This window comes from Ovis aries, chromosome 2 (assembly GCF_016772045.2).
Source record: "Ovis aries strain OAR_USU_Benz2616 breed Rambouillet chromosome 2, ARS-UI_Ramb_v3.0, whole genome shotgun sequence".
Lineage (NCBI taxonomy): Eukaryota > Metazoa > Chordata > Mammalia > Artiodactyla > Bovidae > Ovis > Ovis aries.
This window is the reverse complement of record NC_056055.1, coordinates 185,261,050-185,287,547: the sequence shown is the minus strand read 5'-3', so window position 1 is coordinate 185,287,547 and position 26,498 is coordinate 185,261,050. Positions and strand designations below refer to the sequence as shown.

At 36.0% G+C, this 26,498-nt stretch overlaps 1 protein-coding gene across 10 annotated transcripts in view; it reads right to left on the bottom strand.

Moving 5' to 3' along the window:
* Positions 1 to 395: 395 nt before the first annotated feature.
* The window catches only part of PTPN4 (protein tyrosine phosphatase non-receptor type 4), a 201,095-nt gene continuing 174,992 nt past the window's right edge, over positions 396 to 26,498 (bottom strand). For 7 of the 10 annotated variants that reach the window (XM_027965040.3, XM_042243967.2, XM_015093457.4 and 4 more), the window contains 4 exons: positions 24,397 to 24,525; positions 18,736 to 18,884; positions 17,083 to 17,218; positions 396 to 8,197 (listed from right to left, as the gene is read on the bottom strand). In XM_027965040.3, the coding sequence (XP_027820841.1) occupies positions 8,111 to 8,197; positions 17,083 to 17,218; positions 18,736 to 18,884; positions 24,397 to 24,525 (501 nt within the window). In that variant the 3' untranslated portion in view covers positions 396 to 8,110. Of the gene's footprint in view, positions 8,198 to 10,127; positions 10,198 to 17,082; positions 17,219 to 18,735; positions 18,885 to 19,038; positions 20,646 to 24,396; positions 24,526 to 26,498 lie in introns of those variants that run through there. The other 3 variants (XM_042243969.2, XM_060411183.1, XM_042243966.2) reach the window with 2 other exon arrangements.

Sequence of the window (26,498 nt, the reverse complement as noted above, 5' to 3'; positions counted from 1 at the left end):
TTTTTTATAGATGAGAAATGGCATACCCAAATGTACTTAGGGAAGATATGAGGCAAGTGGACTTCAGACACACAAAAAAAGGTCATTTACCTTGACTGACAAGGTCTTATGGTAGGAATACCAGAGCAGAGAGGCTAGTGCTGGGAGAAGTGAGGAATCCAGCAGTGGCCAGTGAACAAGGAGCGTCTCATCAGACGTGCTTTAATCTTCTAAACCCCTTTTAGTTCCTGACTCACCCACTCACCCGCAAACACAACCACTACATCAATAATTCTAGAAATAAAATTTGCATCTAACATTCTCCTAGTCTATGACCACCCAATAATGAAAATAACCATTGTTTGAAAAGCCCAACAATGAAAACTCCCATAAAATAATCTTTAAAACTCTTATACTTAAATTACTAAAGCACATCTTTATTTTGCAATTGAACAATTTAAAGTCACAGCTAGAGTTTTTTCACGTTGAACCTGAACAACTATTTCTCAGTCAAAATGAATTATGGCCAAGAAAATACGTATAATGACTGCATTTCACATAAATTGCTTTCAGGGTTAAACAGTTTCAATGCAAACCAACATTTTTATCCCATTTGCTGTTAGTACATAAAATTCATTGCAGGAATTCTAATTTTTCATGAAATTAAGACAAATCCACAAGGTCTTTCAAGCACACAATAAGCTGCAGTGACAAATGCATAGAATGCATAGTGATGATTTCAAATAACCCAGTGTTGACCAAATTAAAGTTTACAGATTTTAAATGAACTACATGATTCTTTGTCTCCTAATTACGGGAAACCATATGGAAAGAGGTATTTTTGTGAAATGGGGGAAGAGAATTTAAAAAGTTAAGGGGCTAATTCCATTTAGCTACTAGTTCAGTACAACCAAACGTGAAATGGCAGCAAACAATGTAAAATCATAATCTAATTAGAAAATTAACTAGACTTTTAACTAGGTGACTTTTTGCCCTTCATATTTACATATAGCACCTGTTACAAGAAAAAAAATCCCAAATTGAAACAGTCTCTACATAGAAATATTATTTTTAAAACTACTACTTAAAAATATCACTGATGAATCTATCATATACTATCTGTCCTAAAATTAAGCCTACACTGTAGAAAATAAAGACTAGCTTTTCTTATTTAAAAGATTACAATATGGGATGTAACTGCAACATCCTGATGCTGTTGGAACACCAGGCTGGACAGTTTTTATTTGCCTAAGCACTAATACTCTAATGACAGAAAAGGAAAACAGCTTAATGTAAACTTTCAGTCTCTTAAATCTTGTCCTTCAACATGTATACAAAGCGTCAGAACTTTGCCCCTTTCAACTTATTGGTGGTGAAGCACTGACTTAACACCTAAGTACAACTCAAAACAAAACAAATGGATTCCAGGTGTTCATCATGTAATGTACAAAAATGCAAAGCAGAACGATTTTAGTGAACCAAATGTGGCTGAAGCTAGCTGAGAGAACTCAGAGTCCAGCAAGACTTGTCAACTGGGTAGTCTTTATTGTACCAAATAAATTACAGAAGAGTGGCAAAGCTAAAATCACACAAGTTACCTTTTAAATATCAAATAATCAAGGGATCATTGTAAAGCATTTAAACGTGGGTCTAAACCAATGAGCTCTATGTGCTAATGTTATATTTTTCCATATTTACAAGACTCTAGGATAAATTTTATCTTTAAATGTATAAATTAAGTCAGTAGTAAGCTTGAAATAAAGTGCTATTTGAAATTCAAAAAATCAATTTCAGCAATGAAATATGACCTACTCTACTGGATACAAGAAAGCATGAGTAACTGGAACACAATTCAGAAATAGAAATGAAGAAGCTTCTTTTAGTAGCAGGTAAAATGGGTTCAAGTGTGCCTACAGTGAATTTAGGGAAAACACAAATCAGAACCTATTTTGGCCTAAGATTTGTAAGGCTGAGTCTCCTTAATGATTTTATGGTGATAATTTCATGTAGCAATGTGACATTTTAGTTAAGATTATCAGATTATCTGCTAAATTTTGGAAACTCTCAAGGTTGAGGGGGCCTGATATTAATCTTTTAACAACTATAACAAAAGTTAATGAAGGAAATTATTACATCACAAAGACTCTACTATAAATGGAAGTTAAAAAACCTTTTTTACCTTGGAGAAAGGAGCCCAAATAATGAAGGCCCCACTGAGTCAAGCTCAGTGCATGATGAATAATAAATACTACCTTTCAAAGAAATTGTTGAACAAATTAATCATGCCTGTTGGTTTAAAACGTAGGGCTTTTTTTTGTCTTCTGTTCAGCTAAATTAATAAACCCTCAGCCATATAAGACACCACTGCTATAGGTCAGAGTAGGGCTCAGTGGTTTTACCTGTCCAAAATATTGAGAATAAAAAACAAACTATCTGTCAGGGCCTTTGCGCCGATTTACTGTGGTGAGTGTTAGCCACAGTTTTCACCGAAGTCACATACTCAGACTGCTGTCCTCATCTGTAGCTGAGACAGTGATGAAGCCTGAGAACTTTTCTTCACAGTAAACACATGCAGCAGAATGCTTACTCTTACACATACATACTCCCCCACACTCCAGACGTCTACAATTTAATGATTTTATACTTTAAAACAGTATGCACACATTTTTTTGGAAAACTTCTGTTCTAGAGCTAACACAAAGCAAAGTGAAAAAGAAGGTATTTGAAATATGCTTCAATAATGATCATTGTTTATAAAGAGACATTTTCTTCTAAAATTGCATTTTGTATAATGAAATGGGAAACACTCTTTCTTTCCAATTCCTTGCTAACTTTTTTTAAAACAAAGCATATCCTTACCCTTAAGATCAAGTCTTAATTCTAGTAACATTTGAAAGATACATTCATTTCTTTACAGCATGAAAGACATACAAATATCATTTTTTTTCCTTTTTAAAGAACAAAGCAAAAGAAGTTAACAGTTTCAATCTTTTGTCCATAGAAAAATATTTTCTATATAATTTACACAACAATAGGTAGGAAAGTTCTACAGTGTTTAACTGAAACTTTCTATGAGCAAAACAAGGCTTTCAAACATTTTCATTCTTGTACTGGTTTTAGGAACAATTAGAACCTCCTCCTAAACCTATAGTCTTAAACTTGCAATATTGCTAATACCTTTCACTTTGTAAATTAAAAAAACAAAACCAAAAACAAAAACTGGTTTACTTATTTATTCACTGAACCCTGCCTAGTCAGCATTGATGGACTGTACCCCAGTACCCCTGGCTGCCCAATCAGCTTAGATTATGACAATAAAGATAACAATGACCACAAAACTTTAGAAATCAACAATAAACTAGAAAAAACATACAAATAAGTAGCAGCACATTTAGATATGGGAACAGAAATAACTATTTGGTGTCTACCCACAACAATTTCACCCAGATTATAAAAATAAAATGTGTCATTTCTCACTGAAATAGGGATTGTTTTTGATAACATTGTAAGGCTTACTGTAGGAATTGCTACTGAGAAAAATGAAGTCTGTGTACAGTAAAACGTTGTGTTGAAAACAGTTGTAGACATTGTAAAGTAAGTTAATCCCCAAAAGTACAATTTTGAGATTAACTTCATGAGCTCTCTGTAAAATTGCTGAAGTTGCCTATTAGCAGTTAGCCCTCAAATAAATTTTGCTATTATACAAATTCCTTTGGAGCTATACAATTCTCTAAAAACTTTATAAAACAGTTGCTACAAGCTGTGTTGTGATCACACCGAGACACCAATAAAACTTTGCCAACAGATCAGTAATTCTGATACTTGATAAAATTAATCCAATGGGCTTTAAAAGCATAGGTATTTTATTTAGAGGAAACACCAGGAAAAAAAAATGGTTGCAGAAACTGTAGTTGGCTAGCTGAAGCAAACATGAGTAGCAATAAGCTGTATTAATATAAAGCAGTTACTTTGTTGATGTGGCCGTTTACACACAGAAGTTGTGGCACAATTTATCTTTCTGTTGTATTATTAAAAGGTATTTGTTCTAACAAATATTTACCTTAATGTAAATGACTTAAATGCAAATTGATCAGAACTACAAAATAATTACTACACAATAAAAGAGGTGTAAACATATCCCACATTATTGTGGTATAAATAATTTTTATGAATTCAAAACTACTTTGGCAACCTTACCATCAGAATATCTTTAAATATTCAAAACACAGATATTACACAGAACATTGTTAAAAATCCTTATTTCCTTCTTCCTTCCTGATTTAAGATTATAAAACAAATATAAATGCTTTAATTCTACATGTTCACATTATGAACATAAATTATTTAACTGGACATACATTCGAAATCTTCGTTCTATGTTTCAAGTGCTTTTAAAAATCAGTCTTCTAATTTGCATTTTCGAATGTTTTCACACTGCATGTACATCAGCCCAAATACTTGACAAAAGCTATTGTTTAATCAGGGAAGCATGACAAGCAGACAGAGTGGAGCCCTAATTAGATTGCTTTTTAAAGCCTACTTGTTTTCTAAATTAAGTAAAAATACTGCCTGAGTATAATTCTTGAGCTGAAATAGACTAAACTTCACAAGAATTTATGATATTCACAAGTTACCTATAGTAATAGAAGGTGAGCCTTGATAAAATCTTTCAAGTTTCTTTCAGCTCTCACGTTGTGGTACTTCTAGTGGAGACGGGAGACTTTTGTTCAAATAGCTGATTAGACCTGGCTAATCACCTGCCAACAGATTATAAACAACTCCCATAGTTAACATAATCCTTTACCCCTGTTAGTATCAGCCTTGGTGAAACACACAAATGCATAATCGTATAAAACATCTCTATGTGTATATACTAGTACTTGAAACCTTCAAGCAACTGTCATAATGGCTTAACATTTTTATACACTCAGTCAGTTTTTATATATAAATTTTCTCTTTACTCTTAATCAACATGGTCAACCCTTTCTACCTTCCTACTTGTGCCAGCAGGCTGTACAAAGGAAGTGAATTCTTATGCTATTTATTCTGCCTTTATTTTGAATTATGCATTGATTTAATAAATAATAAGTGTTCTTCTTATGAATGCAGTCTATTCCAGAATATTCCTCAACCTGTGTACACAGTGCTGACACAAGTCAGCTGGTCAACACAACACCTAAAAAGAATGTGGTAAAACCATCCTGAATCAGAGGCAAGGTTTTTTACAAACATTCTTAGCATTTACAAAAGTCCTTTGATTCACCAGTACCTATTTCCAGTTGTGAGAATAGCAACATTGATTTCTTGCACGTGTGGGTTGTTTGGGGGGAGGTAGGGTTGGCTGCTGGAGAGGGGAGTAGTTTAGATACAAGGAATTTGGCATTTTTGTCACATACTATTACATTGATATGAATGGAACCTGGAACTACTAAGTGTACGAAAACTGGGATTATTCCTAGAACTCTACTTAAGATTTATGAACAGATCAAAAACATTCCGAGGCAGGGAGTCCCATGGAATTCCAGTGGTTAGGACTTGGCTCTTTCACTGCCATGCATATGGGTTCGATCCCTGGTTGGGGAACAAAGATCCCAAGGCGTGGCCAAAAAATATCAGGCATAAACTCTTATTTGTTAGGTGACCAGGGAATCATAACTAGCAATGTTTACTTTAAAAAGCTGTAGGGATAATTTAAGTTTAAGATCCTAATAAATATGTCTTTGAAAAAGGATATTTTCTGTACATAAAAATACTGACAGGGTGTAGCTCCCAGAAGAAAAATCCATATATGAGAAATTTAAAGGTAATTAAAAAATTTTAATATATTATCATTTAAAAACTGGCGTTAATGATTTACAAAGGCAGCAGTGCTCACTGCCAATAAATGACCAGTTACTTTTCAAAGTGTAAATGTAACCCTAAGTCAAAAAACATGACACTATGATCTGCTTACATCTATACAACTTTACCTCTTTGTCTATGGTTGTCATATTCTGTCCATATAGTTGGATAGGTTTTCTTTTTAATTCAGGTAAAAAACTACTGCCAAAACAGTTACTCCCAACATTTTACTTTTTTCACATTTCACCTTACCATGATGTCATACAGCAGTTTAGATCACACCTATCTGTTGGCAGAGAATGGAATGTTCAAATAAGACTGTGTAGCTATTTACTACCTTATACTGTCTTGACTGTGAAATTCAGAAATAGATACAAGAATTTCACTTTGAAATAAAGGTTATGCTTACTTTTCTCTTTTAAAAAAAGTAAAATACTTTAATACAACAATGTATTTGGTATTTTGGCTATTAATGTTTAGGACTTAACTTCCTAAGATTTACTATTATGGATTTTTAACATTTGAAATAACATCATTTAGATTATACCAAAGATTTTTAAATGTACATTTTCCCGCTCACACTAAATGATGTTCCAAAATATCTACCGTTCAACTGTAAATTTTATCAAGACTATACAGAAATATTCAGAAACCACTAGTAAATGAATCTATTTTAACCATAATCCATATAAAGTAATTTGTAATGTAACATTTCAATAGCTGAGAAAATTCCCACTTATATTAAAACTGGATAATTTTAAAGTTCTATCTCTCTGAGGACTTAAAAAGAGAAAAGCAACGAAAAAACCTGAAGTGGACAATATACACACTCTTATCAGGTCCTCCATCAGGCTGGACAATCAAAACTCTCCATATTAACATGCTTATAACTTAACAAGTATATATAAACTGGAGTAATTTAATTGTACACAAAATGACAAGAAAGTCCTCATCTTAGCTGTTGAGGGATTACATTTAGAAATAACTCAATAATGTTTTATACTTTGTTTGTAGTATCCCAATCAACAGACCAGTGTGAACAAAGCTTGACAAGAACTGAAATGAATGCTAAAAAGGGGTAATTTAGTTAGTGATAGAAACAAGTCACAATTAGCTGCTTTAACTTTAGCTTATTCATATGTTTAACTTCAAAGTGTATATTAGGTGCCATTTCTAAAGGTAGGGGTAAAATAAATATGAAATTTGAAGAATAAAGCATCTTTTAACTTCAGCTGCTAAACTGTAACCCCTGTCCCTCAGGAAAGGAATGTGCAGGCTTTGAATAATTCCATAGCAGCAGAGCACTCACTCAGTAGGTCACAAATTATCTTGGCTTCTTGTGGCAAAATACAGGAATTGAGTAAGAAACAGAATTTCATTACCCTCCTTTGACTGCATAACTCTCAATACGAGAAGCCATTTTAAAAATGGTGAACTGATTCAAAATGCATAAAACTGTAAATGTACAATATACATACATACCTCCTAGTAGGGTCAAAGGAGTGCCTTTTCATTAGACATACAAAGACGTCGCAAGGCACTTAAGGGGTTAAGACACAATGCATGCATTCCTTTACATCAAGTATGTGAAATCACATGATTTGGAATAAGCCAACCTTATGATAAATGTAAGTTATATTGTTAAATTCAAGAAAATTTGTAGATTCATATTTATACTTTCTATAAGATGCTGGTAAATGGACAATGTGCAGCATTTCCTGGGAAAAGCAAATTCCACTTTCTTCTTCCAAACAGCAGGTCTCTACGGGGGGAGTGTAGGGGAAGATGTGCTGCATCCATAGGCAGTGTATTGGCTAATATTGAGAATGATATTGCTAACATTTAAAAAGTAACATCTGGTCATCAGTATAGTAAGAACACAAATCACTGGGAGACACCAGAGCGGACTCCTGATGTTGAATGCTTTTTGCTTTCAAGATACAGGTATACAACAGAGATGCTGAGAATTCTGAGCCTTGTTTGTGGCAATTCTACCAGAAGGGGACGGCATGGCACCACCACAAGATGTCATAAATTACCCTGAACATACTCAGTTATTCACTATTTGTTTGGAGCAAAGAATGAAATAGTCTTCAAACACATGAATTATAGATTTTGAGAGAGTGACTTTTTCTTTAAAACATAAAGTGCAACAGTGCTGAAGTTTTCAGTTTTTTTAGTTCTTCTTCTTTTTTGTCTGTTTAGATGCCATTTCCTGTGAGCAGTGTTATGGCACAGTGACTATAAAATAGAAAGCAATTTCCAATACATTTCCCAGACCTTTGCTTTCTTATTTATTTGATGACGTCGTTAAAGGTTTAACAAATCCTTCTTCATAAACTTTCAAGATAGCTTCACATACAAATCTGTATTGACTCTGAAAAATAAAATATAAAAAACAGAACTGATCAGAAAGACTAGAAAATAAACAAACAAAAAAGGTAAACATCTCACCTGGCTTGCTTATACAAGAAATACAAAGTAAAACTGCACGGATACATAATTTTTCACTAAGACTGGCAAAAAAAGTTTGACAACATATTTTGCTGGCGAAACTCATTCATACATTGCTAATAGGAATGTACAATACTATAAGCCCTATGGGTGAACACCTGGCGGTATCTAACAAAATTACATGAATTTATCTATTGACCCAGCAATCCCACTTCTAGGACTCTATCCAAAAGATAAACTAGAAAAAGAAACTGAAAATATTTATTCATAAATGAGGCTATTCACTGCAGATTTATAAAAACAAAAAAGTAGAAGCAATTCAAATGGTCATCAGTAAAGGGCTGGGTCAGTAATCAGGTACATTCTCAAAGTGGGTACTATGAAATGGAGAGAAAAGGGAAAAAGTCTACAGAATATTATAGAATGATTCTAGGATATTTTGCTAAGTAAAAAAAGGCAAGACAGAGAAAAGTGCATATATTATCTTTATAAGAGAAATGGGACAGGGATATAAATATGTACCTAACAACGTATAAGAAAACAGAGAAGGAAGGATAAATTTTTTTTTTTTTTATGGCTTGCTATAAGGAAAGGAGTCAACAGGGTGAAGGAGAGAGCTAGAGATCAGACTTTATTGAATATACTTTCTTCTTTCATAAATTTCACTTTGGAATCATGTAAAGACAGTCCATAATTAGAACATGAATTTTAAAAGCCTCTATAAACAAAATACAAAATATATCCACGTATCTATCTAGTTGATGGCATAACCACACAGAAAGGAGCTATTTCAAAGGACTTTGAAACAGTAATTTGACTATATATCTTTTGTAGAATATATATTCCAAAACAAAATAACTAGAAAAGAACTGAAAATTCTTTTTGGCAATCACACTGTTTGTGGTGTTAGCTTTGTTATTCTGAGACTTTGTTGGGTATTGTGTAATAAAACAAATGAGTACTTGTGACATGCTGCTGCTGCTAAGTCACTTCAGTTGTGTCCAACTCTGTGCGACACCACAGACAGCAGCCCATCAGGCTCCTCCATCCCTGGGATTCTCCATGCAAGAACACTGGAGTGGGTTGCCATTTCCTTCTCCAATGCATGAGAGTGAAAAGTTGAAGTGAAGTCGCTCAGTCGTGTCCGACTCTTAGCGACCCCATTGACTGCAGCCTACCAGGCTCCTCTGTCCATGGGATTTTCCAGGCAAGAGTACTGGAGTGGGTTGCCATTGCCTTCTCCAAGCATTTCCAGTACCATGGAGAACCTGCACTCTTGTTAAAGAAGAAAAGGGACAAAGATGTTAAGTAGAAAATGGTAAGTGAAAACACTGTGGTCTGAATCTATAGCAGAAGCACCAGTATTAACTCGTGATAAGTTTGTTTTCCCTCTTCTGGCAACCGAAGATTTTCAGAGACACATACTGACACTTACCCAACAGCAAGAAAAATCCCTCAGAAGGTGGTCCCTAAAATAATTCCCCAATAAAAAGGACCAGAACTTTATGGAGAAATTACTAATGCTAAGTCTGGGACAAGAAATGTACAAGCTGGACATCTATACTGATAGCAAATGAGCTATCAAAGTCACTAGCTCTTGACATAAAGGCTCAGGAGCTAGAATGAACAGTCTCCCAGGAACCAAAAATGGAATAAACTATGCATATTTAAGAAAAATAATTGCAATGGGTTGAAACATATCACACATGTTTAAATACATGAATTCAAAACAATACCAAAACAAACAAAAGTAAGTGGTCGCCACTAGGAGAGGCCAATGAACTAATTCATTACATTCATTACATTAAAAACTTGTAAGTAAAGGGAAAGCATTAAGTATTTATCTTGCCTTTCCTATGCAGACTGTATCACCAGTTAACCAAACAGCAGATGAGAAGTTTCTCTTTTAAAGAAGTATTCCAACTAATAAATAAAAAAAGGAATAATAGAATATCATCATTTTGCAAGCCAAATGGATAAGTGATGCAGACACTGATCACCCAAGGCAGCTATCATCATAAAACGAAGGCAGACACATCACGTGCCTCTCGAAGGAAGAACGTAACACCACTGAAGGTGCTATAGGCTAAGATCCGTTTACCAGATAAGACAGAGAACACCACCTTGTTCCGTCTAGAATGCAACCAGCAAAACCTAGACTATGGGAAAACATGCAGCACAAACATCCTGGTTTGCTTATCAAATAAACTGCAAGATAAAGAAGAGAGAATGGACTTCTCTGGTGGCGCAGTGGATAAGAATCCTCCTGTCAATGCAGGGAACATGTGTTTGATCCCTGGTCCGGGAAGGTTTCACATGTGGAGCAACTAAGTCAGTGCACCACAACTACTGAGCCTGCACTCCAGAGCCCATGTGCTGCAACTACTGAAGGCAGAGCGCCTAAAGCCTGTGCTCCGCAACAAGAAGTCACTGCAATAAGAAGCTCATTTACTGCACCATCGAGTAGCCCCAGCTCGCCACAACTAGAGAAAGCCTGCACAAAAGCAACAAAGACCCAGTGCAGCCAAAATAAAAAAGAGAGAGAGGTAGGAAGAAGATACAGATTAAAAGAGGTTTAGGAGACACAGACCAATCAAAATATGTAGACCATATTTGAATATTGACTTTACACAAACTGTAAGAACAAAATCAAAAACTTATTATGTATGATATGATCCAGCAATTTGACTTCTGGGTATATATCTTAAAAGATTGAAAGCAGTGTCTAAAAGACACTCATGCTCACATTCATGAGACATTCATGCTCACAGCAACATTAGGCAACAAAACCTAAAAGTAGCATTACTAACTCAATAGACATGAGTTTGAGCAAATTCTGGGAGATAGTGAAGGACAGGGGAGCCTGGTGTGCTGCAGTCCATGTGGTTACAAAAGTTGGACATGACTTAGCAACTGAACAACAACAAAAGGTGAAAATAAACCAAATGTCCAATAATGGATAAAAGGATAAGCAAAATGTGGTATACACATACTATGAAGTATTTTTCAGCTTTAAAAAGAAAGGAAATTCTGCCACACAACATGGATGAGCCTTGAGGATATTATGCTCAGTGAAATAAACCAATCACAAAATCATATATGTACGATTCCATGTATATGATATATCCAGAGCAGTCATATTCACAGAAACAGAAAATAGAATGATGGCTGCCAAGGGACTGGAAGAGAAGAAAATGGACAGTCATAGTTTAAGGGGCACAGAGTTTTAGTTTTTCAAGATGAAGAAGTTTTAGTGATTGGTTATGCAACCAGTGTGAATATACTTAACACTACTGAATTGTACATTTTAAAATGGTCAAGATGGTAAATTTTGTGTTCTGTATTTTACAACAATTAAAAATAAATCTATTATGTATGGATATGGATATAAAAACCTCAAGAAAATACTAGCAAATCAAGTCAAGCAACACATAAAGAGAATTATATACCATGTCTAAGTAAGATTTAGCTCAGGAATGCAAGGTAAGTTTAACATTCAAAAATTAATTAATCTAATACACTATATTAATAGAGTAAGACACAAACCACATGATCATCTCGACAGATACAGAAAAAGCATTTGACAAAACTGAACACCTTTTTGTCATGAGACCACTCAGTAAACTAGTGAGAAGGAACCTTCTCAATTTGATAAAAAAGCATTAATGAAAAATCTTGGTACTTCATGGTAGAAAACAGAAAGCTGTCTTCTAAGGCCAGGAACAAGACAAGGATGTCTAGTTTCATCACTTCTACTTAACACTATACTGGAGGTTCTTGCTGGGGCACTTGGGCAAGATGAAGAGAAGATATGAAATGAGAAAAAGAAAACCATACCTATATTGGAAAGGAAGAACTAAACTCTATTTGCAAATGACACAATTTTGTATAGAGAGAATCTTAAGGAATCTACTTTCACACATATAAAAAATTGAGTTAATAAGTGATTTCAGCAAGGCTGCAGGCTACATGGTCTATATACAAAACCAGCTTACTTCTATATTTAAGCAATGTGTAATCCTAAAACAAAATTAAGAGGACAAGTCCACTTACAATATGACCAAAAAGATTAAAAAACTTAAGAATACATTTAACAAAAAGAAGTACAAGATTTGTACATTGAAAACTACAAAATACTGCTGAAGAAAATCGGTGAAAACATAAATAAATGGAAAGACATTTGTGTTCATGCTTTTGAACATGGATTATTATTAAATGGCAACACTCCGCAAAATGATCTATACATTTAATGCAATCCCTATCTTGCCTTTTTTGAAGAGAGGACAAACTGTTTCTAATGCTCATATGGAAATCCAAGGGACCTAGAACAGCCAAAACAGTCTTTAAAAAAACAAAGTTGCAAGATACAGATTTCCTGACTTCAAAATTTATTATAAATTTTTAGTATTCAAGACAGTGTGGTAGTAACATAAGAACAGACACAAAAATCAATGGACTACAACTGAAACTCCAGAAATAAACACTCGTATTTGTGGTCAACTGATTTTTGACAAGCGACCCAAAAACAATTTGTGAGGAAAGAATAGTTTTTTCAACAAATGGGGCTGAGACAACTGGAGGTCCATACAGAGAAGAATCAAGTTAGAACGCTACCTCAAACCATATGTAAATATTAACTCAAAATGTATCAGACACCTAAATGTGAGACCTAAACTATAAAACTCGTGGAAGAAAAGGGAGGGATAAATATTTGTGACTTTAAATTAGGCTGTGATTTCTTAGCTATGACACCAAAAGTATATGTGATTAAAAAGAAAACTAGACTTAAAATTTTAAAAATTTGTGCTTCAAATTAATCAAGAAAGTGAAAGATCAGCATAAAACACTTGCAAATCACAGATCTATAAGAGACTTTATTTAGAAAATACAACGAACTCTTTAACATTCAATGATAAAACAAAAACCCAAATTGCAGAACAGGCAAAAGACTTGGATATTTCTTGAACAAAGATACACAGATAAATGACCACATGAATCATTACTTATTAAAGAAATGCAAATCAAAACCATAATAAGATACCACTTTATATTTAGCAGGATGGCTAAAATTAAAAAAAGATAATGACAAGCAATGACAATGATGTAGAGAAAATGGAACGCTCACATACTGCCAGGGGACTGCAAAATGGTACATCTGCTTTGAACAGTTCCTCACATGACTCAGCAATTTCGCTCCTGAGTATATACCCAAGAGAAATGAAAACATTTCCACACAAAAATATATATACAAATGCTTATGGTATCATTATTCACAATAGTGAAAAAGTGGAAACAATATAGAAGAATATGTATCTATTCAGTGCAAAAGGAATGAAGTACTGATTATACTACAGAATGTATATCCTTTTAATGTTATGCTAATTAAAAGAAACCAATTATAAAAATCAAATTATATGACTCCATTCACATGAATGGTCCAGAATAGGCAAACTATGGAAATATAAAGTAGATTAATAGCTGCCTAGGACTAGGTTGGGGAAGGCTGGGGAAGATACTAGGAAAAATGGGTACAGGGAATCTTTTTTGGAGTGATGAAAATGTGCTAAAACTAGATAGCAATGATGGTTGCCAAACACCATGATATACTACAAACCAGTGAAGTGCACATTTGTTAAAAAGGTGAATTTTATGGTACGTGAATTATATAAAGCTATTCTAAAATTTGAGAAGACATGATTAGTAAGAAACAACTGGAAATTTGAATACTGGCTATTGCTAATATTAGAGAATTATTGCTAGTTATAATTTGGTGTGATAATGGTAATACAGTTTTGTTTAGAAGGAAAAACACTCCTTATCTTTTAGAGAAACATACTGAAATACATATAGACAAAATGATATGGTATCCAGGGTTTGCTTCAAATATGAGGAGAGTAGGTAGTCGTATAAAGGAAACGTGATGGCCAATGCCAGGGCTGAGTAGGCAACACAGTGTTCAGTATATTACATTGTCTGTTTTTGTGTATGTTTGAAATTCTCTATAATTAAATGCTAATAATATAGCAGGCATTTATTAGACCACATAGGTCAGTTCACTTGAGTAACCTTAATGCCACCAACAATGCAAACATTTCACAATGGCTTAATATAAAAAATAATCTTAATATTAACTTTAAAATTTCATGATTCTTTTGATTCTTGGAACATAATTCAGAGTTATTATAGAACACAGTAAGTTAATAGCTTAATTTCTATGATTTTTGCTGTTGCAATTTAAGTTCTTATGGAAAAAAGAGAGGCAATTTCCTTATAGTGTTTCACAGAAAGCAGCTCTATCAAGATTCTCCAGTCTAGGGACACTAGTGATTCCAGTCTAGGGACACTATCGTTCTCAGCATTCCATTTGACTAAGGAATATAGGATAAGTTGCTTCTCTGCACCTGTTGAAGCAGTCAAAAACTAGCAAGCGAGGGTAGTGTTGGCAAACATTTTCTCCCCCCCAACCCCCTCTCAAACATTTTCTATAAAAGACCAGATAGCAAACATTTTTGGTTTTGCAATCACATGGTGGCCTGCTGCAACTTTTCAGCTCTGCTACTGTAATGTGAAAGCAGCCATAGATAATATGTAAATACATAGCTGTGGCTGTTTCCAATAAAACTTTATTTATAAATCAACACACAGAAATCCCTTGCATTCCTATACACGAATAATGAGAAAGTAGAAAAAGAAATTAAGGAAACAATTCCATTCACCATTGCAACGAAAAGAATAAAATACTTAGGAATATATCTACCTAAAGAAACTAAAGACCTATATATAGAAAACTATAAAACACTGATGAAAGAAATCAAAGAGGACACTAATAGATGGAGAAATATACCATGTTCATGGATTGGAAGAATCAATATAGTGAAAATGAGTATACTACCCAAAGCAATTTACAAATTCAATGCAATCCCTATCAAGCTACCAGCCACATTTTTCACAGAACTAGAACAAATAATTTCAAGCTTTGTATGGAAATACAAAAAACCTCGAATAGCCAAAGCAATCTTGAGAAAGAAGAATGGAACTGGAGGAATCAACTTGCCTGACTTCAGACTCTACTACAAAGCCACAGTCATCAAGACAGTATGGTACTGGCACAAAGACAGACATATAGATCAATGGAACAAAATAGAAAGCCCAGAGATAAATCCACACACATATGGACACCTTATCTTTGACAAAGGAGGCAAGAATATACAATGGAGTAAAGACAATCTCTTTAACAAGTGGTGCTGGGAAAACTGGTCAACCACTTGTAAAAGAATGAAACTAGATCACTTTCTAACACCGCACACAAAAATAAACTCAAAATGGATTAAAGATCTAAATGTAAGATCAGAAACTATAAAACTCCTAGAGGAGAACATAGGCAAAACACTCTCAGACATAAATCATAGCAGGATCCTCTATGATCCACCTCCCAGAATGCTGGAAATAAAAGCAAAAATAAACAAATGGGATCTAATTAAAATTAAAAGCTTCTGCACAACAAAGGAAAATATAAGCAAGGTGAAAAGACAGCCATCTGAATGGGAGAAAATAATAGCAAATGAAGCAACTGACAAACAACTAATCTCAAAAATATACAAGCAACTTATGCAGCTCAACTCCAGAAAAATAAACGACCCAATCAAAAAATGGGCCAAAGAACTAAATAGACATTTCTCCAAAGAAGACATACGGATGGCTAACAAACACATGAAAAGATGCTCAACATCACTCATTATTAGAGAAATGCAAATCAAAACCACAATGAGGTACCACTTCACACCAGTCAGAATGGCTGCGATCCAAAAATCTGCAAGCAATAAATGCTGGAGAGGGTGTGGAGAAAAGGGAACCCTCCTACACTGTTGGTGGGAATGCAAACTAGTACAGCCACTATGGAGAACAGTGTGGAGATTCCTTAAAAAATTGCAAATAGAACTACCTTATGACCCAGCAATCCCACTTCTGGGCATACACACCGAGGAAACCAGAATAGAAAGAGACACATGTACCCCAATGTTCATTGCAGCACTGTTTATAATAGCCAGGACATGGAAACAACCTAGATGTCCATCAGCAGATGAATGGATAAGAAAGCTGTGGTACATATACACAATGGAGTATTACTCAGCCGTTAAAAAGAATTCATTTGAATCAGTTCTGATGAGATGGATGAAACTGGAGCCGATTATACAGAGTGAAGTAAGCCAGAAAGAAAAACACCAATACAGTATACTAACACATATATATGGAATTTAGGAAGATGGCAATGACGACCCTGTATGCAAGACAGGGAAAGAGACACAGATGTGTATAACGGACTTTTGGACACAGAGGGAGAGGGAGAGGGTGGGATGATTTGGGAGAATGACATTCTAACATGTATACTATCATGTGAATTGAATCGCCAGTCTATGTCTGACGCAGGATGCAGCATGCTTGGGGCTGGTGCATGGGGATGACCCAGAAAGATGTTATGGGGAGGGAGGTGGGAGGGGGGTTCATGTTTGGGAATGCATGTAAGAATTAAAGATTTTAAAATTTAAAAAATTAAAAAAAAAAAAAATTGGAAAAAAAATAATAAAAATAAAAATAAGAGAACATCAAAAAAAAAAAAAAAACTTTATTTATAAACACAAGTGGCGGGCCAGGTTTGGCTCATGGACAGTATCTGCCAATCCCTATGCTAGGGTTATTACCTCCTGGAAGAGAATTAAAAAGAGAAAAGTATAGTTTGGAACATACACAGATAACAAAAAACCATGACGTTGAGAATATACACTTACACATGAGCTATGTAGTACTTACAGGAGTTTGGATCATCATGGCTCGCTGATCTCTCATTGTTCTCACAATATCTAGTGGATAAACTGGCTGATTGCATTCAATGAGACACATGGCTGTTTCCATAGTAATAAGAACCCCAGTTCTTCCAATCCCAGCACTAAAAAGGACAAATATGGGGCAAAGTCTTACTGAAACTGTTAAACTTCTTATGCCTTTTGTGCAGAAACTTATAGAACTGAATCATATTACAGTAGAAGAACAACTTGATTTTAATATTTTATATTAACAAAAGTTGCAAGGCAACTGGAAACTATTTTGAAAACAACAAAAAAATTTCACTTAATACAGATTAAATGATTTGTAACCACGTCTCCCCCACTGTTAGTTGCAATATACAACTTTAAAAGTGTTACATTTCAGTTTTTAAAATCTAAACAAGGTATAGAAGATTAGTGACATAACAGCTTTAAAATGCAAAATAAGAGAATTACAATAATAAATCATTAACAAAAGCAAAAAAGACAGCTAAAACACTCAAAAAATTAGCTTTTAAAGCCAAATTTAATTTTCATTAAACTTTACCACTGAGGTAGTTAAGAACAACTTCGTGAAGCATTCTGTAGCTATTGAGAACTAAGGATATCCAACAGCCAAATGTGCCCACCATTCCTGTCATCTGCCTCTCAAATAACTAGTCTACAATCTGTTTTGATGGATGTGAAAGTCTACCCTTAAAAAGTACTGGAAAGTATAAGGATAAAGAGATACCTTAATACATCCTCCGAATCAAATCACTTAATAACAGAAGTAACAAGGAGAAGGAGAAAATAATTCCTGGCTCCTAATTTCTGGGTCTGTGGCAGTGAGGCTGGAGTCAGTGATTTCAGTCCCTTGAGGGCAGATGGGTACCTGAATCTGAAAGGAAGGAGCGTGTCCGCTACTGCTCACTCCTGCAAGTGGCACATCCTGAGGTAGTATTGGGTGGAATCATCACTGACTCAATGGACATGAGTATGGGTAAGCTCCGGGAGTTGGTGATGGACAGGGAAGCCTGGTGTGCTGCAGCCCATGGGGTTGTAAAGAGTCAGACATGACTGGGCAACTGAACTGAACTGACTCCAAGGAGGTGAAATGCTAATCAAAGGTCTTAGGAGGGGCCAGGATGGAGTACCTCGCTGGAGGGGGAAATCCAAACCTTATGATACAATCTAATTCTTACAATATTGTTATTTCATCAAATCTATAATACCATTAAATTTAAGACATAAATTCAGAAATGTTTGACTATGAAAAAGACAAACTTTTAAGAACTAGCATTATTTTTACTTTTTATGATACAGTTTCTGTCAATTGTATGCTAAGTCATATTCTTTGCTTTCTACCTTCAGAACACAGCTTTGAATTCTAATTACCAGAGTGACAAACACAACTTGAGGGCAAAATAGAGTACGTATTCCCTTTAAAAAATGACCTATTTAGTCACTTAGTGTTAGTCACTCAGTAGTGTCCAACTCTTTGTGACTTCACAGGGGTCAGAGCCCACCAGGCTCCTCTCTCTGTGGGGTTTCCCAGACAGGAATACTGCAATGGGTTGCCATTTCCTTCTGGGCTTCCCTGGTGGCTCAGACAGAATCTAGTCAGTTACTCAATCATAAAAGACAGAAAATAAAATACCTGCAATGAACAACTATAGGTTCTTCCTTGCCAGCCCTCTTATTTCGTACGTGGCAAACAAAATCCAGAAAGTCACTTGAATCGTCAGGGACTCCATGGTCGGGCCAGGCTATATACTGGATCTGGGTGAGTGGACGACTCTCATTTTTCTACATATAAATGAAAGATTATGCAACTGACTTAGAAATAATCCTTAAAATATATGTAAACATTCATGTCATTTTAATTTTAGAAGCGAAAGAAACTACTTTCATTATGCCCCAAAAGTAATGTATAAATTCAATAAAACTCAAAAAAGTTTAAGGAGAAGGAAAGAAACCACTTTATAGAAACAGCTGTATCCATTTAAGTATCAGTCACCTGGATTATCATTCTTCTTACAACTAAATTTCTATATTTGTATTTTTAGGATGATAATCAGGTAAACAGACAAAAGTATATTAAGATTCCAGAGAAATGTTTAAAACAATATAAAAATTAGGTGAGCAAAAAAGGTTAACAAAAATTTTTTTTTAATGAACAAAGCTGGGCTAATCCTGATAAGCACAAGTGAAATTATGGACATCAAGAAAATAAAATCTCAAGGTAAATGCAGATTAAAAACTGGAGACCATAAAACACAAAATCAAATCAATATTTAATTCTTCTTTGGGAACCAATTTCCCCACTGGTATAATGGAGAAAGTAAGGTATTGAATGTATACATCTTAGTTCAAATCTCAATTTCGCCGGTTAAGACAGTATTTCATGGTCTCATTTTCTTCAACTGAAAAATGAAACAACATCTACACCTAAAAGGGACAGTCTTAAGTTAAACTGATTCATTTCAAGGACCTGCAAATCACCCAAATCACAGCTGTTTGGAATCATATACTCATAGTCAGATTCCAACACTGTGAAATCTGGTTACTGTCACTTACATTGGATGAACTTCCAAAGAACATGAAAGTAAAGGTACTTAAGAAAAAAGAATTCCCAGAGAGACCTCAATTCAATCTTGTTACAGATAAGTGAAGGCATCTAATACAGAATACCTTTGACTATTACTGTTAACAAAAGAACTTAATGGTAATAATTAAGTTCTTGCAGAACTTAATCTGCAAGAAGGGTAATTAAAATCATACTTTATTAAGTTCTGGGGTAGTGTTTATCTGTTTGTCCATCTATCCATCCATGTACGTATGTATTTATGGCAGCAAATTAATTTTCCCATTATATTTGGCTCAAACCTTAGAAGACAATTTGTGTCTCAGCATAGTTCTGAGATACTCAGGGCTGCAAAGAAAAGCCACTATAACATGTAAAACTGCCACGGATAATCTGTAGGTGGAGAACAACGGGATATACATATTACCTGATGCGACCACTGACCATACACAAGCTCATCTTTCATGTCTATTTAGGAAAATGAAAAAAAACAGCTTCTTGGCTTGCTTTGTTACATACAACCACTAGTTATACAGCACACATGCCCAAACCCAAAATTCATTCTGATAGTATCTCTAGCCCATAAGGTTTTGAAACTGTATTTTCTTGTAACTTCAGTTTTATTCAGTGCCAGATTCCTGCAGTATACATTAGCACAACTTCTAGCTCCTCTCCTTTCCGGTCAGCAAGGTCCCATCTCACTGGACTCTTCTAGTCACTTTCAGGGAGGGGGTGCATTAGGAGTGGTGTGTGAGTGGAGTTAGGGGAGATGTGGTCTCATCTCCGAAGGCTTCACCGTGGATGCCTGTGATATTGGCTCTTCTCCAGCAATCACTCCTTTCTTCCTACAGCCCCTTAGCCCCAGGATGGCTGGTGTAGGCACCAGCAGCCTGACAAGACAAGCAGATTCTGCCTCCACATACATCTTCCGGTTGGGTTACTGAGATGGCATTTATTCATCAGTTTGCACTTCTGGCTTTAATCTGGAAGCCAAATGGAGGGACTCAGGGAGCAGGTAAGGAAAACTAACAATTTAAAAGCTATAAAGACACCCACTCCAGTATCGTTGACTGAGAAATATCATGGACAGAGGAGCCTGTCAGGCTACAGTCCATGGGGTCACAAAAGAGGTGAACATGACTTACTAACTAAAAAACAGCAGCAATCTGTCTGATGTTACAGTGTCCTGCCTACAATCTTACCCTCTTAAATAATGAGGAGATTATGAAACTGGTCTTTTCCACTCATTTCAAGTTCAGTCACTCAGTCGTGTCCAACTCTTTGTGACCCCATGATCGTAGCACGACAGGTTTCCCTGTCCTTCACTAAATCCAAGATCTTGCTCAAACTCATGTCCATTGATTCAGTGATGCCATCCAACCATCTGGTCCTCTGTCATCCCCTTCTCCACCTGCCTTCAATCTTTCTCAGCATCAGGGTTTTTTCCAATGAGTTGGCTCTTCGTATCAGGTGACCAAAGTATTGGAGCTTCAGCTTCAGCATCAGTGCTTCCAATGAATATTCAGGATTGATTTCCTTTAGGATTGACTGGTTGGATCTCCTTGCAGTCCAAGGGACTCTCAAGAGTCTTCTCCAACACCACAGTTCAAAAGCATCAAGTCTTTGGCCCTCAGTGTTCTTTATGGTCCAACTCTCACATCCATACAGAACTACTGAAAAAATAATAACTTTGACTATATAGACCTTTGTCAGCTAAGTAATGTCTCAGCTTTTTAATACACTGTTTAGGTTTGTCATAGCTTTTCTTCCAAAGAGTAAGCATCTTTTAATTTTCTGGCTGCAGTCACCATTTGCAGTGATTTTGGAGCCCTCCAAAATAAAGTCTGCCACTGTTTCCACTGTTTTCCCATCTATCTGCCATGAAGTGATGGGACCAGATGCCATGATCTTAGTTTTTTGAATGTTGAGTTTTAAGTCAGCTTTTTCACTCTCCTCTCTCACCTTCATCAAGAGGCTCTTTAGTTCCTCTTCACTTTCTGCCATAAGGGTGGTGTCATCTGTGTCATCTGCATATCTGAGGTTATTGATTTCTCCTGGCAATCTTGATTTCAGCTTGTGCTTCACTTAGCCCAGCATTTCACATGATGTATTCTGCATATAAGTTAAATAAGCAGGGAAACAATACATAGCCTTGACATACTCCTTTTCCAATTTTGAACCAGTCTGTTGTTCCATATTCAGTCCTAACTGTTGCTTCTTGACTTGCATACAGGTTTCTCAGGAGGCAGGTAAGGTGGTCTGGTATTCCCATTTCTTGAAGAAGTTTCCACAGTTTGTTGTGATCCACACAGTCAAAGGTTTTAGGACAGTCAATGAAGCAGAAGCAGATGTTCTTTTGGAATTCTGTTGCTTTTTATATGATCCAACAGATGTTGGCAATTTGATTTCTGGTTCCTCCGCCTTTTCTAAATCCAACTTGAACACCTGGAAGTTCTCAGTTCACATACTGTTGAAGCTAGCTTGGAGAATTTTGAGCATTACTTTGCTAACATGTGAAATGAGTGCAATCGTGTGGCAGTCTGAACCTTCTTTGGCATTGCCCTTCTTTGGAACTGGGATGAAAACTGATCTTTTCCAGTCCTGTAGCCACTGCCAACTTTTCCAAATTTGCTGGCATATTGAGTGCAGCACTTTAACAGCATTAGCTTTTAGGATTTGAAATAGCTCAGCTGGAATTCCATCACCACCATTAGCTCTGTTCATAGTGATGCTTCCTAATGCCCACTTGAGTTCACATGCCAAGATGTCTGGCTCTAGGTGACTGATCACACCATCGTGGTTACCTGGGTCATTAAGATATTTTTTGTATAGTTCTTCTGTGTATTCTTGTCACCTCTTCTTATCCTCTGCTTCTGTTAGGACCATACCGTTTCTGTCCTTTATTGTGCCCATCTTTGTATGAAATGTTCCCTTTGTATCTATAAATTTCTTAAAGAGATCTCTACTCTTTCCCATTCTATTGTTTTCCTCTATTTCTAGGCACTGTTCACTTAGGAAGACTTTCTTATCTCTCCTTAATATTCTTTGGAACTCTGCATTCAGATGAATATATCTTTCCTTTTCCCCTTTGCCTTTCACGTCTCTTCTTTTCTCAGCTATTTGTAAGGCCTCGTCAGACAACCACTTTGCCTTTTTGCATTTCTTCTTATTGGGGATGGTTTTGATCACCACCTCCTGTACAATGTGACAAACCTCAGTCCATAGTTCTTCAGGAACTCTGTAAGATCTGAATCTATTTGAGTTCTATTTGAATCCCTTGAATCTATTTGTCACTTCCACTGTATAATCATAAGGGATTTGATTTAGGTCATACTTGAATGGTCCAGTCATTTCCCTACTTTCTTCAATTTAAGTCTGAAATTTGCAATAAGGTGTTCATCATCTGAGCCACAGTCAGCTCCCGGTCTTGTTTTTGCTGACTGTATATAGCTTCTCCATCTTCAGTTGCAAAGAATACAATCAATCTGATTCTGGTATTGACCATCTGGTGATGTCCACATGTAGAGCCATCTCTTGTGTTGTTGGAAGAGGGTGTTTGCTACGACCAGTGCATTCTCTTGGCAAAACTCTGTTAGCCTTTGCCCTGATTCATTTTGTACTCCAATGCCAAACTTGCCTGTTACTCAAGGTATCTCTTGACTTCCTACTTTTGCAGTCCAATCCCCTATGATGAAAAGACATCTTTTTTTTGGTGTTAGTTCTACAAGGTCTTGTAGGTCTTCATAGAACCATTTTACCTCAGCTTCCTCGGCATTACTGGTTGGGGCACAGACTTGGACTACTGTGATGGTTTGCCAAAATGAATGGTTTGCCCTGGAAATGAACAGAGATCATTCTGTCGCTTTTGAGACTGCACCCAAGTACTGCATTTTGGACTCTTGTTGACTATGAGAGCGACTCCATTTCTTCTAAAGGATTCTTCCCCACGGTAGCAGATATAATGGTAATCTGAATTTAATTCATCCATTCTGGTCCATTTTAGTTCACTGATTCCTAAGATGTCGATGTTTACTCTTGCCATCTCTAGTTTGACCACTTTGTCCACTTTTAATTTACCTTGATTCATGGACCTAACATTCCAGGTCTCTACGCAATCTTGTTCTTTATAGCATCAGACTTTACCTTCAACACCAGATGCATCCACAACTGGGTGTTTTTATAACTTTGGCTCAGCCTCTTCATTCCTTCTGGAGCTATTTCTCTGCTCTTCTCTAGTAGCATATTGGGCACCTACCGACTTGGCAAGTTCATCTTTCATTATCATACCATTTTGCCTTTTCATACTGTTCATGGAGTCCTCAAGGCAAGAACGCTCATTAAAAAGGAGGAATAATCTAATAGCTGTTTGATGTTATTTCCATTTCCATCTCCATTTCCATTGGAGATGTACTCCAATACCTTACTGATATTACTTGGAAGAAGAGATGTATAATCAACACCCTGGTATGATTTTTATGAACAGGGAAAATACTAATAGTAATAAGTATTATTTACTCAATTATTTTTTCACGGATTATTCATACTTAGCTACAGAAATTGAAAATATTATACTAAAAGAACATATAAGATTCCAGTGTATCCTAATGAAGCAAATAGTTCAATAATTTTTTGTATTTCCTAATAACTAGGACTCAAGATTAAAAACATTTTCATCTTTCAAAGCCTTTACCTTGAACATAACAGCTCTAACCAGTAGGCACCCCGTTCCCCTACCTCCTGGTTGAACAGTGTCATCTTCCTGAAGACATATGCAGTGTTCCCCTCTTCTGAGTGGCAGGTGACTTGGTAGCAGCCGTAGGATGAACTTCCTGTGGGATCCGGCCAATACTGGTGACACTTAACCTGGTATCAATAAATTTTAGAAAGAGACATAATTTAGGTTCTCCGATTTTTTTAATATTTTAATTTTTAAGAACTTTCAAGCTTAAAGAAATGTGACTAAATAATTAATGAATTCTCATATACTCTTCAATTGCACTCATCTCACATGCTAGTAAAGTAATGCTCAAAATTCTCCAAGCCAGGTTTCAACAATACGTGAACCACGAACTTCCAGATGTTCAAACTGGTTTTAGAAAAGACAGAGAAACCAGAGATCAAATTGTCAATATTCGCTGGATCATCCAAAAAGCAAGGGAGTTCCAGAAAAACATCTATTTCTGCTTTATTGACTATGCCAAACCCTTTGACTATGTGGATCACAATAAACTGTGGAAAATTCTGAAAGAGATGGGAATACCATACCACCTGACCTGCCTCTTGAGAAATCTGTATGCAGGTCAGGAAGTAACAGCTGGAACTAGACATAGAACAACAGACTGGTTTCAAATAGGAAAAGGAATATGTCAAGGCTGTATACTGTCACCCTGCTTATTTAACTGATATGCAGAGTACATCATGAGAAATTCTGGGCTGGAAGAAGCACAAGCTGGAATCAAGATTGCTGGGAGAAATATCAATAACCTCAGATTTGCAGATGGCACCATTCTTATGGCAGAAACTGAAAAAGAACTAAAGAGCCTCTTGATGAAAGTGAAAGACAGTGAAGAAGTTGGTTTAAAGCTCAACATTCAGAAAACTAAGATCACGGCATCCGGTCCCATCACTTCATGGCAAATAGATGGGGAAACAGTGGTAACAGTGGCAGACTTTATTTCTGGGGGCTCCAGAATCACTGCAGATGGTGACTGCAGCCATGAAATTAAAAGACACTTACTCCTTGAGAGAAAAGTTATGACCAACCTAGAGAGCATATTAAAAAGCAGAGATATTACTTTGCCAACAAAGGTCCATCTAGTCAAGGCTATGGTTTTTCTAGTAGTCATGTATGGATGTGAGAGTTGGACTATATAGAAAGCTGAGCACTGAATAATAATGCTTTTGAACTGTGGTGTTGGAGAAGACTCTTGAGAGTCCCTTGGACTGCAAGGAGATCCAACCAGTCAATCCTAAAGGAAATCAGTCCTGAATATTCATTGGAAGGACTGATGTTGAAGCTGAAACTCCAATACTTTGTCCACCTAGTGCGAAGAGCTTACTCATATGAAAAGACCCTGATGCTGGGAAAGATTGAAGGTGGGAGGAGAAAGGAACGACAGAGGATGAGATGGTTGGATGGCATCACTGACTCAATGGACATGAGTTTGAGTAATCTCCGCAAGTTGGGAGAGGCCTGGCCTGCTGCAGTCTATGGGGTCACAAAGAGTCGGACATGTCTGAGCGACTGAAGTGAACTGAACTTATACCCTTCACAAAGATCTGCCAATGAGCAACATTTTTTTGGTCATTTCTTCTCTTTGTAATGAGAGTCTGTTTGGATATATTTTGAAACTTCAAATGTCTTATTTACAAGAAGCTTCCAACCTGAAGTAATTATTACTATGAGGGTGGCAAAATGGCATACTAATCGTTATATTTCTTAGATTTAATAGTAAGAAAGACTCTTCAACTAAAATGGGAAATGCAATCCATTTACTTTCGTAAATTAGGATTAAAAAAATAAGATTTAATGACATACAATTCTGTTACATTCTATTCAGCCATTTAAAACACACTACTCTATCATTTTTAGAATATCCACAGAGCTGTGTAACCCTCACCACAATCACTTTTAGAACACATTCATCACTCCCAGAGGAAGGCCCACATCCGTTAGTAAAGACCACGCAACTCCTCTAATCCACCTGTCTCCTTCCATCCCAGACCTGGGCAGCCAGTGCTCTACTTTTTGTCCCCTGTGGCCTACTTTGGACATCACATATTATTGAACCATAAAATATGTTGTGTTTGGTGACTGGCTTTGTTTACTTAGAATA